Source organism: Eumetopias jubatus, unplaced genomic scaffold, assembly GCF_037043125.1.
Source record: "Eumetopias jubatus isolate StellerSeaLion01/CBP00866 unplaced genomic scaffold, mEumJub1_p1.0 scaffold_60, whole genome shotgun sequence".
NCBI lineage: Eukaryota > Metazoa > Chordata > Mammalia > Carnivora > Otariidae > Eumetopias > Eumetopias jubatus.
In genome coordinates, this window is record NW_028274866.1 from 416,003 (window position 1) to 428,938 (window position 12,936).

A 12,936-nucleotide genomic window follows, 5' to 3' on the forward strand; every position below is an offset into this window, starting at 1 on the left:
AGAGAAAGAATTATGGAACAGGAGAACAGACTTAGGGAACTCAGTGATTCCATCAAATGTAATAATATTTGTATCATAGGAGTCCCAGAAGAGAGAAAAACGGGGCAGAAGAGGAAATAGTAGCTGAAAATTTCCCTAATCTGGGGAAGGAAACAGACATCCAGATCCAGGAGACACAGAAAACTCACATCAGAATCAACAAAAGCAGGGGCACCTGGGTGGCTCAGTCATTAAGCATCTGCCTTCGGCTCAGGTCATGATCCCAGGGTCCTGGGATCGAGCCCCACATTGGGCTCCCCACTCCACGGGAAGCCTGCTTCTCCCTCTCCCATTCCCCCTGCTTGTGTTCCCTCTCTCGCTATGCCTCTCTCTGTCAAATAAATAAATAAAATCTTTTAAAAAAATCAACAAAAGCAGCCCAACACCAAGGCATAATGTAGTTAAATTTGGAAAATGTAGTGATAAAGAAAAAATCCTAAAAGCAGCAAAACAAAAGAAGTCCTTAACTTACAAAGGAAGACCCATTAGGTTAGCTGTAGATCTCTCCACAGAAACTTGGCAAGCCAGAAGAGTGTGGCATGACGTATTCAATGTGCTGAATGGGAAAAATCAGCAAACAAGAATACTCTATCCAGCAAGGCTATCATTCAGAATAGGAGAGAGAGTTTCCCAGACAGACAAAAACTAAAAGTGTTAGTGGCCACTAAACCAGCCCTGCAAGAAATATCAAGGATACTCTCTCAGTGGAAAGGAGAAACCAAAATTGACAAAGACAGGATAGGATCAGAGAAAATCTCCAGAAACAATGAGAAAACAAGTAATAAAATGGCAATAAATACATATCTATTGATAATTACCTTGGATGTAAATGGACTAAATAAATGCTCCAATCAAGACATAGGGTGTCAGAATGGATTAAAAAAAAAAAACAAGACCCATCTATATACTGCCTACAAGACTCATTTTAAACCTGAAGACACCTGCAGATTGAAAGTGAGGGGATGGAGAACCATTTATCATGCTAACAGACATGAAAAGAAAGGTGGAGTAGCAGTACTTATATCACACAAACTACATTTTAAACCAAACTGTAACAAGAGATGAAAAAGGGTGCTATATCTTAATAAAGGGGACTATCCAGCAAGAAGATCTAACAATTGTAAATATCAATGCCCCTAACTTGGGAGCACCCAAATATATAAAACAATAACAAATATGAATGAACTCATTGATAATGATACAATGATAGTAGGGGACTTTAACACCCACTTACAGCAATGACCAGATCATCTAAACAGAAAATCAACAAGGAAACCATGACTTCGAATGACACAGTGGACCAGATGTACTTAACATATATTAGGAACATTCCATCCTAAAGCAGCAGAATACATATTCTTTTCACGTGCACCTGGGACATTCTCCAGAATAGATCACATACTAGGTCAGAAATCAGGCCCCAACAAATACAAAAAGATTGAGATCATACCATACATGTTTTCTGACCACAACACTAAGAAACTGGAAGTCAACCACAAGAAAAAATTTGGAAAGACCACAAATACATGTAGGTTAAACAACATGCTACTAAACAATAAATGGGTCGACCAGGAAATCAAGAAGAAATAAAAAAAATACCTGGAAACAAATGAAAATGAAAACACGGTAGTCCAAAACCATTCAGATACAACAAAAAGTGGTCATAAGAGGGAAGCATATAGCAATACAGGCCTACCTTAACAAGCAAGAAAAATCTCGTGGTTGTTTCTCTCTCTTTTTCTCAGCCTCTTTATTTTCCATCATTTGGTCTTCTATATCGCTGATTCTCTCTTCTGCCTCATTTATCCTAGCAGTTAGTGCCCCCATTTTTTATTGCACCTCATTAATAGCCTTTTTGATTTCGACTTGGTTAGATTTTAGTTCTTTTATTTCTCCAGAAAGGGTTTCTCTAATAACTTCCACGCTTTTTTCAAGCCCAGCTAGTATCTTTAAAGTCATGATTCTGAACTCTAGGTCCGACATCGTACTAATGTCCGTATTGAGTAGGTCCCTGGCTGACGGTACTACCTCTTGTTCTTTTTGCTGAGGTGATTTTTTTCGTCTTGTCATTTTGTCCAGAGGAGAATAGATGAATGAGAGAACAAAATGCTAACAGGTTAAAAACATCCCCAACAAATATACTCTATAGAAATCAGAAAAGACCTGAAACCAGGGGAAAAGAAAAGGAAAGAAAGAAAAAAGAAAGAGGAAAAAAACAAAAAGATAAAAACAAAAACAGAACAATACAAAAAAAAAACAGAATATGATCAAATATGATCAGGCTAGTGCATAGATCAGTGCCACACACAAGATTTTGGGCATATTTTGGTCTGTTAGAAAAAAGTGCCTCCTAAAATTTTAAAGGGAGAAAGACTTATATATATACAAAATAAGGGTTGATACAATGAAGGGATGGAAGATGACTGTAAAGATGAAAATTATAAAAGATTTTATAAAAGGAATTGACACGATAAGAAGTTGTTTGAAAAAAGAAAGAATAATATTTTTAAAAAAAAAGAAAAAGAAGGGAGAGAATGTGATCAGGCAGTGGACTAGAACAAAGCCATACACTAGTGATTTAGGGTATATTTTGATCTGTTAGAAGAAACTGTATCTCAAAATTTTAAAGAGAGAACAACTTACATATATATGCCAAAAATAAGGGTAACTACTATGAATGGATAAAATATGACTCTAAAAATGAAAAATAAAAAATGTTTTTTTTAAAAAGGGATTGATAAAATGTTGGTTGAAAAAGGGAAAAAGAAAAAATTTTTAAAAAAAGTTTAAAAAAATTAACTTTGAAAAACTAATGAATCATGGTAAAAAAAAGCCATGAGTTCTATGTGCAGTATGCCCCTAGTGCTGGAGTTCTCCCATTCTCCTTGATCGGTAAACTTGGTCTTGGCTTGCTGGCTGTTTGTGCTGATCTTCTGGGGGAGGGGCCTGTTGCCGTGGTTCCCAAATGTCTTTGCCGAGGGCAGAATTCAAGAGATAAGCGATACGATAAGACGAAACCCTAGACATTAGAATAATTGGGATCCCAGGGGAGAAGAAAGAGAGAGAGGGACAGAAGGTATATTGGAGCAAATAATAGCAGAGAACTTCCCTAACGTGAGGAAGGAAAGAGGCATCAAAATCCAGGAGGCACAGAGAACCCCTCTCAAAATCAATAAAAATAGGTCAACACCCCGACATCTAATAGTAAAACTTACGAGTCTCAGAGACAAAGAGAAAATCCTGAAAGCAGCTCAGGAGAAGAGATATGTAACCTACAATGGTAGAAATATTAGATTGGCAACAGACCTATCCACAGAGACCTGGCAGGCCAGAAAGGACTGGCATGATATCTTCGGAGCACTAAACGAGAAAAATATGCAGCCAAGAATACTATATCCAGCTAGGCTCTCATTGAAAATTGAAGGAGAGATAAAAAGCTTCCAGGACAAACAAAAACTAAAGGAATTTGCAAACACGAAACCAGCCCTCCAAGAAATATTGAAAGGGGTCCTCTAAGCAAAGAGAGAGCCTAAAAGCAGCATAGATCAGAAAGGAACACAGACAATATACAGTAACAGTCACCTTACAGGCAATACAACGGCACTAAATTCATACCTTTCAGTAGTTACCCTGAATGTAAATGGGCTCAATGCCCCAATAAAAAGACACAGGCTATCAGATTGGATTAAAAAACAAGACCTATCAATATGCTGTCTGTAAGAGACTCATTTTAGACCCAAAGACACCCCCAGATTGAAAGTGAGGGGGTGGAAAACCATTTACCATGCCAATGGACACTAAAAGAAAGCTGGGGTGACAATCCTTCTATCACACAAATTAGATTTTAAAACAAAGACTGTAATAAGAGATGAGGAAGGACACTATATCCTACTTAAAGGGTCTATCCAACAAGAAAATCTAACAATTGTAAATATCTATGCCCCTAACGTGGGAGCAGCCAATTATAAGGCAATTAATAACAAAAGCGAAGAAACAGATTGACAACAATACAATAATAGTGGGGGACTTTAACACCCCCCTGACTGAAATGGACAGATCATCTAAGCAAAAGATCACCAAGGAAATAAAGACTTTAAATGAAACACTGGACCAAATGGACCTCACAGACATATTCAGAACATTCCATCCCAAAGCAATGGAATACACATTCTTCTCTAGTGCCCATGGAACATTCTCCAGAATTGATCACATCCTAGGTCACAAATAGATCTCAACCAGTACCAAAAGATTGGGATCATTCCCTCCATATTTTCAGACCACAGTGCTTTGAAACTAGAACTCAATCACAAGAGGAAAGTCAGAAGGAACTCCAATACATGGAGGCTAGAGAGCATCCTACTAGAGAATGAATGGGTCAACCAGGAAATTAAAGAAGAATTAAAAAATTTCATGGAAACCAATGAAAATGAAAACACAACTGTTCAAAATCTTTGGGATACAGCAAAGGCAGTCCTGAGAGGAAAGTATATAGCAATACAAGCCTTTCTCAAGAAACAAGAAAGGTCTCAAATACACAACCTAACCCTACACCTAAAGGAGCTGGAGAAAGAACAGCAAATAAAGCCTAAACCCAGCAGGAGAAGAGAAATAATAAAGATCAGAGCAGAAATCAATGAACTAGAAACCAAAAGAACACTAGAACAGATAAACGAAACTAGGAGCTGGTTCTTTGAAAGAATTAACAAGATTGATAAACCCCTGGCCCAACTTATCAAAAAGAAAAGAGAAATGACCCAAATCAACAAAATCATGAATGAAAGAGGAGAGATCACAGCCAACACCAAAGAAATAGAAACAATTATAGGAACATATTATGAGCAACTCTATGCCAGCAAATTAGATAACCTGGAAGAAATGGGTGCATTCGTAGAGATGTATCAACTACCAAAATTGAGCCAGGAAGAAATAGAAAACCTGAACAGACCTATAACCACTAAGGAAATTGAAGCAGTCATCAAAACTCTCCCAGCAAAGAAAAGCCCAGGGCTAGATGGCTTCCCAGGGGAATTCTATCAGACATTTAAAGAAGAATTAATACCTATTCTTCTGAAACTGTTCCAAAAAATAGAAATGGAAGGAAAACTTCCAAACTCATTTTATGAGGCCACCATTACCTTGATCCCAAAACCAGACAAAGACCCCCTCAAAAAGGAGAATTACAGACCAATATCCTTGATGAATATGGATGCAAAAATTCTCACCAAAATACTAGCCAATAGAATCCAACAGTACATTAAAAGGATTTATCCCTGGGCTGCAAGGCTGGTTTAACATCCACAAATCAATCAACGTGATACAGTACATTAACAAAAGAAAGAACAAGAATCATATGATCCTCTCAATAGATGCAGAAAAAGCATTTGACAAAGTACAGCATCCTTTCTTGATCAAAACTCTTCAGAGTATAGGGATAGAGGGTACATACCTCAACATCATAAAAGCCATCTATGAAAAACCTACAGCGAATATCATTCTCAATGGGGAAAAGCTGAGAGCTTTTCCCCTAAGGTCAGGAACGCAGCAGGGATGTCCACTCTCACCACTGCTATTCAACATAGTATTAGAAGTCGTAGCCACAGCAATCAGACAACAAAAAGAAATCCAAGGCATCCAAATTGGCAAAGAGGAAGTCAAACTCTCACTCTTTGCAGATGATATGATAGTGTATGTGGAAAACCCAAAAGACTCCACCCCAAAACTGCTAGAACTCATACAGGAATTCAGTAAAGTAGCAGGCTATAAAATCAATGCACAGAAATCAGTGGCATTCCTATACACCAACAACAAGACAGAAGAGAGACAAATCAAGGAGTCGATCCCATTTACAATTGCACCCAAAACCATAAGATACCTAGGAATAAATTTAACCAAATACCCATGAAAGAAATTGAAGAAAACACAGAGAAATGGAAAAACGTTCCATGCTCATGGATTGGAAGAACAAACATTGTGCAGATGTCAGTGCTACCTAGAGCAATCTACACATTCAATGCAATCCCCATCAAAATACCATCCACTTTTTTCAAAGAAATGGAACAAATAATCCTAAAATTTGTATGGAACCAGAAGAGACCCCGAATAGCCAGAGGAATCTTGAAAAAGAAAAGCAAAGCTGGCGGCATCACAATTCCAGACTTCCAGCTCTATTACAAAGCTGTCATCATCAAGACAGTACGGTACTGGCACAAAAACAGACACATCGATCAATGGAACAGAATAGAGAGCCCAGAAATGGACCCTCAACTCTATGGTCAACTCATCTTTGACAAAGCAGGAAGGAATGTCCAATGGAAAAAAGACAGTCTCTTCAACAAATGGTGTTGGGAAAATTGGACAGCCCCATGCAGAAGAATGAAACTGGACCATTTCCTTACACCACACACAAAAATAGACTCCAAATGGTTGAAGGACCTTACTCCCGTAAGACAGGAGTCCATCAAAATCCTAAAGGAGAACACAGGCAGCAACCTCTTCCACCTCAGCCACAGCAACTTCTTCCTAGAAACATCACCAAAGGCAAGGGAAGCCAGGGCAAAAATGAACTATTAGGATTTCCTCAAGATAAAAAGCTTTTGCACAGCAAAAGAAACAGTCCACAAAACCAAAAGACAACCGACAAAATGGGAGAAAATATTTGCAAATGACATATCAGATAAAGGGCTAGTATCCAAAATCTATAAAGAACTTATCAAACTCAACACCCAAAGAACGAATAATCCAATCAAGAAATGGGCAGAAGACATGAACAGACCTTTTTCCAAAGAAGACATCCAAATGGCCAACAGACACATGAAAAAGTGCTCAACATCGCTTGGCATCAGGGAAATCCAAATCAAAACCTCAATGAGATACCACTTCACACCAGTCAGAATGGCTAAAATTAACAAGTCAGGAAACGACAGATGTTGGCGGGGATGCGGAGAAAGGGGAACCCTCCTACACTGTTGGTGGGAATGCAAGCTGGTGCAACCCCTCTGGAAAACAGTATGGAGGTTCCTCAAACAGTTGAAAATAGAGCTACCATACGATCCAGCAATTGCACTACTGGGTATTTACTCCAAAGATACAAATGTAGGGATCCAAAGGGGTATGTGCACCCCGATATTTATAGCAGCAATGTCCACAATAGCCAAACTGTGGAAAGAGCCAAGATGTCCATCGACAGATGAATGGATAAAGAAGAGGTGGTATATATACGCAATGGAATATTATGCAGCCGTCAAAAGGAATGAGATCTTGCCATTTGCAACGACGTGGATGGAACTGGAGGGTGTTATGCTGAGTGAAATAAGTCAATCAGAGAAAGACGTGTATCATATGACCTCACTGATATGAGGAATTCTTAATCTCAGGAAACAAACTGAGGGTTGCTGGAGTGGCGGGGGGTGGGAGGGATGGGGTGGCTGGGTGATAGACATTGGGGAGGGTATGTGCTATGGTGAGTGCTGTGAATTGTGCAAGACTGTTGAATCACAGATCTGTACTTCTGAAACAATGCAACATATGTTAAGAAAAAAGAAAAAGAAGAAGATAGCAGGAGGGGAAGAATGAAGGGGAGTAAGTCGGAGGGGGAGACGAACCATGAGAGATGATGGACTCTGAAAAACAAACTGAGGGTTTTAGAGGGTAGGAGGCTGGGGGGATGGGTTAGTCTGGTGATGGGTATTAAAGAGGGCAAATCCTGCGTGGAGCACTGGGTGTTATGCACAAACAATGAATCATGGAACACTACATCAAGAACTAATGATGTAATGTATGGTGATTAACATAACAATAAAAATTGAAAACAAGCAAGAAAAATCTCAAATAAACAACCTAACCTTACACCTAAAGGAGTTAGAAAAAGAGAAACAAATGAAGCCTAACAGCAGCAGAATAAGGGAAATAATAAAGATTAGAACAGAAATAAATGATATAGAAACTAAAACAATAGAAGAGATCAATGAAAACAGGATCTGGTTCTTTGAAAAATTAATACAATTGATAAATTCCTAGCCAGACTTAACAAAAAGAAAAGAGAAAGGACCCAAATAAATAAAATCACAAATGAGAGAGGAGAAATCACAACCAACACCACAGATACACAAACAATTATAAGAGAATATTACGAAAAATTATATGCCAACAATTTGGACAACCTGGAAGAAATGGATAAATTCCTAGAACATAAACTAACAAAACTGAAACAGGAAGAAATAGAAAATTTGAACAGACTGATAACCAGCAAAGAAATTGGATCAGTAATCAAAATCTCCAAACAAACAAAAGTCCAGGGCCAGGTGGCTTCCCAGGGGAATTCTACCAAACATTTAAAGAAGAATTAATACCTATTCTTCTCAAACTATTCCAAAAAATAGAAATGGAAGGGAAACTTCCAAACTCATTCCATGAGACCAGCATTACCCTGAACAGACTCCTCTCAAACCAGACACACTCCACTAAAAACAGAATTACAGGCCAATATCCCTGATAAACATGGATGCAAAAATTCTCAGTAAAATACTAGCAAACTGAATCCAACAGTACATTAAAAGAATCATTCACCACGATCAAGTGGCATTTATTCCTGGGTTGCAAGGGTGGTTCAATATTCACAAATCAATCAATGTGATACACCACATTAATAGAAAAAGGATAAGGACCATATGATCCTCTCAGTAGATGTAGAAAAAGCATTTGACAAAGTACAGCATCCATTCTTGATAAAAACCCTCAACAAAGTAGGGAGAGAGGGAACATACCTCATCATAATAAAGCCCATATACGAAAACCTACAGCAAACATCCTCAATGGAGCAAAACTGAGAGCTTTTCCTCTATGGTCAGGAACAAGACAGGAATGTCCACTCTGACCACTGTTATTTAACATAATACTGGAAGTCCTAGACACAGCAATCAGACAACAAAAAGAAACAAAAAGCATCCAAATCAGGAAGGAAGAAGTCATACTTTCACTATTTGTAGATGACATGATGTGCTATATAGAAAACCCAAAAGATTCCACCAAAAAATTGCTAGAACTGATACACGAATTAGTAAAATTGCAGGATACAAAAGCAACATACAGAAATCTGTTGCATTTCTATACACTAATAATGAAGCAGCAGAAAGAAATCAAGGAATCAATTCCATTTATAATTGTACCAAAAACAATAAGATACTTAGGAATAAACCTAACCAAAGAGGTAAAAGATCTGTACTCTGAAAACTATAAAACACTGATGAAAGAAATTGAAGATGACAGAAAGAAATGGAAAAACAGTCCAGGCTCATAGATTGGAAAACTTTGTTAAAATGTCTATATTAACCTAAAGCAGTCTACACATGTAATGCAATCCCTATCAAAATACCACCCGCATTTTTTCACAAAATTTGTATGGAACCATGGAAAACCCTGAATAGCCAAAGCATTCTTGAGAAAGAAAAGCAAAGCTGGAAGCATCACAATTCTGGACTTCAGGTTATATTACAAAGCTGTAGTGATTGACACAGTATGGTACTGGCACAAAATAGACACAGAAATAAATGGAACAAAATAGAAAATCCAGAAATGAACCCACAACTCTATCAACTGTCAACTAATCTTTGACAAAGCAGGAAAGAATATCCGATGGAGAAAAGAGGTCTATTCAATAAATGGTGTTGAGAAAACTGGACAGCCACATGCAAAAGAACGAAACTAGATCACTTTCTTACACCATACACCATTCAAAATGAATGAAAGGCCTAAATGTGAGACAAGAAACAAAATCCTAGAGACAACACAGGCAGTAACCTCTTTGACATTGGCCCTAGCAACTTCTTACTAGACACATCGCCAGAGGCAAGGGAAACAAAAGCAAAAATGAACTATTAGGACTTCATCAAGATAAAAAGCTTTTGCACAGGAAGGAAACAGTCAACAAAATTGTAAGGCAGCCTTCAGAATGGGAAAAGATATTTGCAAATGACATCTCTGAGAGGGTTAGTATCCAAAATCTACAAAGAATTGTCAAACTCAACACCCAAAAAACAAATAATCCAATTAAAAATGGGCAGAAGACCTGAGTAGACATTTTTCCAAAGAAGACATACAGATGGCTAACAAACACATGAAAAGATGCTCAGCATCACTCATCATCAGGGAAATGCAAATCAAAACTACAATGAGATATCCCCTCACAGCAGTCAGAATGGCTAAAAGCAACAACACAGGAAACAACAGGTGTTGGTGAGGATGGGGAGAAAGGGGAACCCTCTTACAGTGTTGGTGGCAATGCAAACTGGTGCAGCCACTCTGGAAAACAGTAGGGAGATTCCTCAAAAAGTTAAAATAGAACTACCCTATGACCCAGCAATTTGCACTACTAGGTACTTATACATAGAATACAAAAGTACTAATTCCAAGGAATACATGCATCCCAATATTTATAGCAGCATTATCAACAATAGCCAAATTATGGAAGGAGCCCAAATATCCATTGATGAATGCAGAAAAAGATGTATACATACACAATGACGTATTACTCAGCTATAAAAAAGAATGAAATCTTGCCATTTGCAATGACATGGATGAAGCTAGAGAGTATAATGCTAAGTGAAATAAGTCAGAGAACGAGAAGTACCATATGATTTCACTCTTATGTGGAATTTAAGAAACAAAATAAATGAGGAAAGGGGAAAAAAGAGAGACAAACCAAGAAACAGACTCATAACTATAGAGAATGCACTGATGGTTACCAGAGGGGAGGTGGATGGGGGGGATGGGTGAAATAGGTGATGGGGATTAAGGAGTGCACTTGTGGTGATGAGCAGTGGGTGTTGTATGGAAGTGTTGAATCACTGTATTGTACACCTGAAACAAATATTACAATGTATATTATCTAACTGGAATTTAGATAAATAATTAAATTTTTAACAAATAGTGTGGTGTAGGGGCACCTGAGTGGTGCAGTCAGTTAAGCGTCTAACTCTTGTTTTCGGCTCAGGTCATGATCTCAGGGTCCTGGGATCAAGCCCCATGGTGTGCTTCCTGCTCAACGGGGAGTCTGCTTCTCCCTCTGCCCCTACCCCTGCTCATGCTGTCTCTCTCTCTCTCTCTCAAATAAATAAAAATTTTTAAAAATAGTGTGGTATTTATAACAGCGCTAACAGAAGATGTTCAGTAAGAAAAAAGGGGTGGTGTCTGGGTGGCTCAGTCACTTAAGCATTTAACTCTTGGTTTCAGCTCAGGTCATGATCTCAGAGTCGTGAGATTGAGCCCCGTGTCAGCCTCTGCACTGGGCGTGGAGTCTGCTTCAGATTCTCTCTCCCTCTCCCCCTCCACCCTCCGTCTCTCTCTGTCTCTCTAAAATAAATAAATAAATCTTTTTTTAAGTTCAAAAAAAAAAAGAACTGGGATTCAGATAGCTCAGGTTTCCTGATCCTAAATACAATGTTGTTTCCACTCCTAGTCTGCGTTTCTAGGTAGTATATAGATTGATCTTCTATAGTAATAAATGTGATGTAAACATACTTTGTTATAAGTAGCACTTTCCTTTTACTTAATAAGAGCCAGTTCTAGCTCATTGTGTAACAAATAGAATGCTGGGTCATTTGCCCTATCCTGGTACAGCATAATCAACATTTTTGAACTGGTCAGTTTCAAACACATTTTGAGAACTTTCAAGTAAAGGAAGCTGTGCTGGTAAACAATCAATTGAGAGAGCTTTAGAGATTATAGTTCATGAGGAAGACCATTTCCTGTTTGGCCTTTGAGGGTTCAGAAAATAAGATGAACTCTGAAAGCTAAAGAATTAAAGTGACCTTTGGTCAGATCTGAGCCACCAGAAAAATAACTATAAAATAAAAATCTATGATGTATACCTTAAGGAGAGATACAACAACAGTGATACAGCATCTCATTAAATACTTGCTAACATAAACTATCCTCTTCTCTTTTTCTTATTCCTCCATGTCCAAAAGATGGGTGAGGATCTACGTTAATCACTTCTAAAAGCATCTGCATAAAGACATCTTTTTCTATGCAGGGAAGGTGAGCACAGGAAAAAACCATGAATGTGAAAGCTATTAAAAGTAGGCACATAAACAGAGGGGGATAATTCCCTAGGCTTTCAGACCGCATTATACAGTTGACCTTTGAACAATGTGGGGGTTAGGGGAACTGACCTCCCCCTCCCCCAGACACTTGAAAATTCATGTGTAACTTTTGACTCCCCAGAACTTAATTAGCAATAGCCTACTGTTGACTAGAAGCTTTATCAATAACATAGTCAATTAGCACATATTCTATATGTTGTATGTATTATATACTGTATTCTTACAATAAAGTAAGCTAGAGAAAAGAAAATGTTCTTAAGAAAATCATAAAGAAGAGAAAATATATTTACAATAATGTATTTATTGAAAAAAAAATCCATGTATGAGTGGATCCATGCAGTTCAAACCTATGTTGTTCAAGAGTCAACTCTACTTTCACAGTTTCCCCCCAACTTCCTAGAATATTAATCAGTGACAGAATTGTTAAGACTGGTGGTATGTTCAACTGTCATCTACTCCTTATAGATGGAAATCTGGAGCCAAAAAAATCTGTTGTTACTTTTGAATAATTAAAGAAGTTAATAAAGTTGTGAAAGACAAGAATAAAGCTTTCAAATAATTAAGTCTTCCTTCATTTGATTTGACAGAGAAACCATCTATGGGAGGATGTGGTATTTTACTTCAGACTTCTCCAGGGGTGACACTGCATACACCAAGCTGGCTTTGGATCGGCACACTGACACTACCTATTTTCAAGAACCCTGTGGGTAAGTGGATTAGAATTTTCTATATTAGGGTCTTTGCATGTGATGGTCTTGAATAATTTCTTTATTTTTTTAAATTCAATTAGCCAGCATAT

At 37.9% G+C, this 12,936-nt stretch overlaps 1 protein-coding gene across 1 annotated transcript in view; it reads left to right on the forward strand.

The window, feature by feature from the left end:
* Positions 1 to 12,936, forward strand: part of TMLHE (trimethyllysine hydroxylase, epsilon) — a 133,733-nt gene that overhangs the window by 50,565 nt on the left and 70,232 nt on the right. The window contains exon 5 of the mRNA XM_028094910.2: positions 12,725 to 12,844. Within this exon, the coding sequence (XP_027950711.1) occupies positions 12,725 to 12,844 (120 nt within the window). The remainder of the gene's footprint in view (positions 1 to 12,724; positions 12,845 to 12,936) is intronic.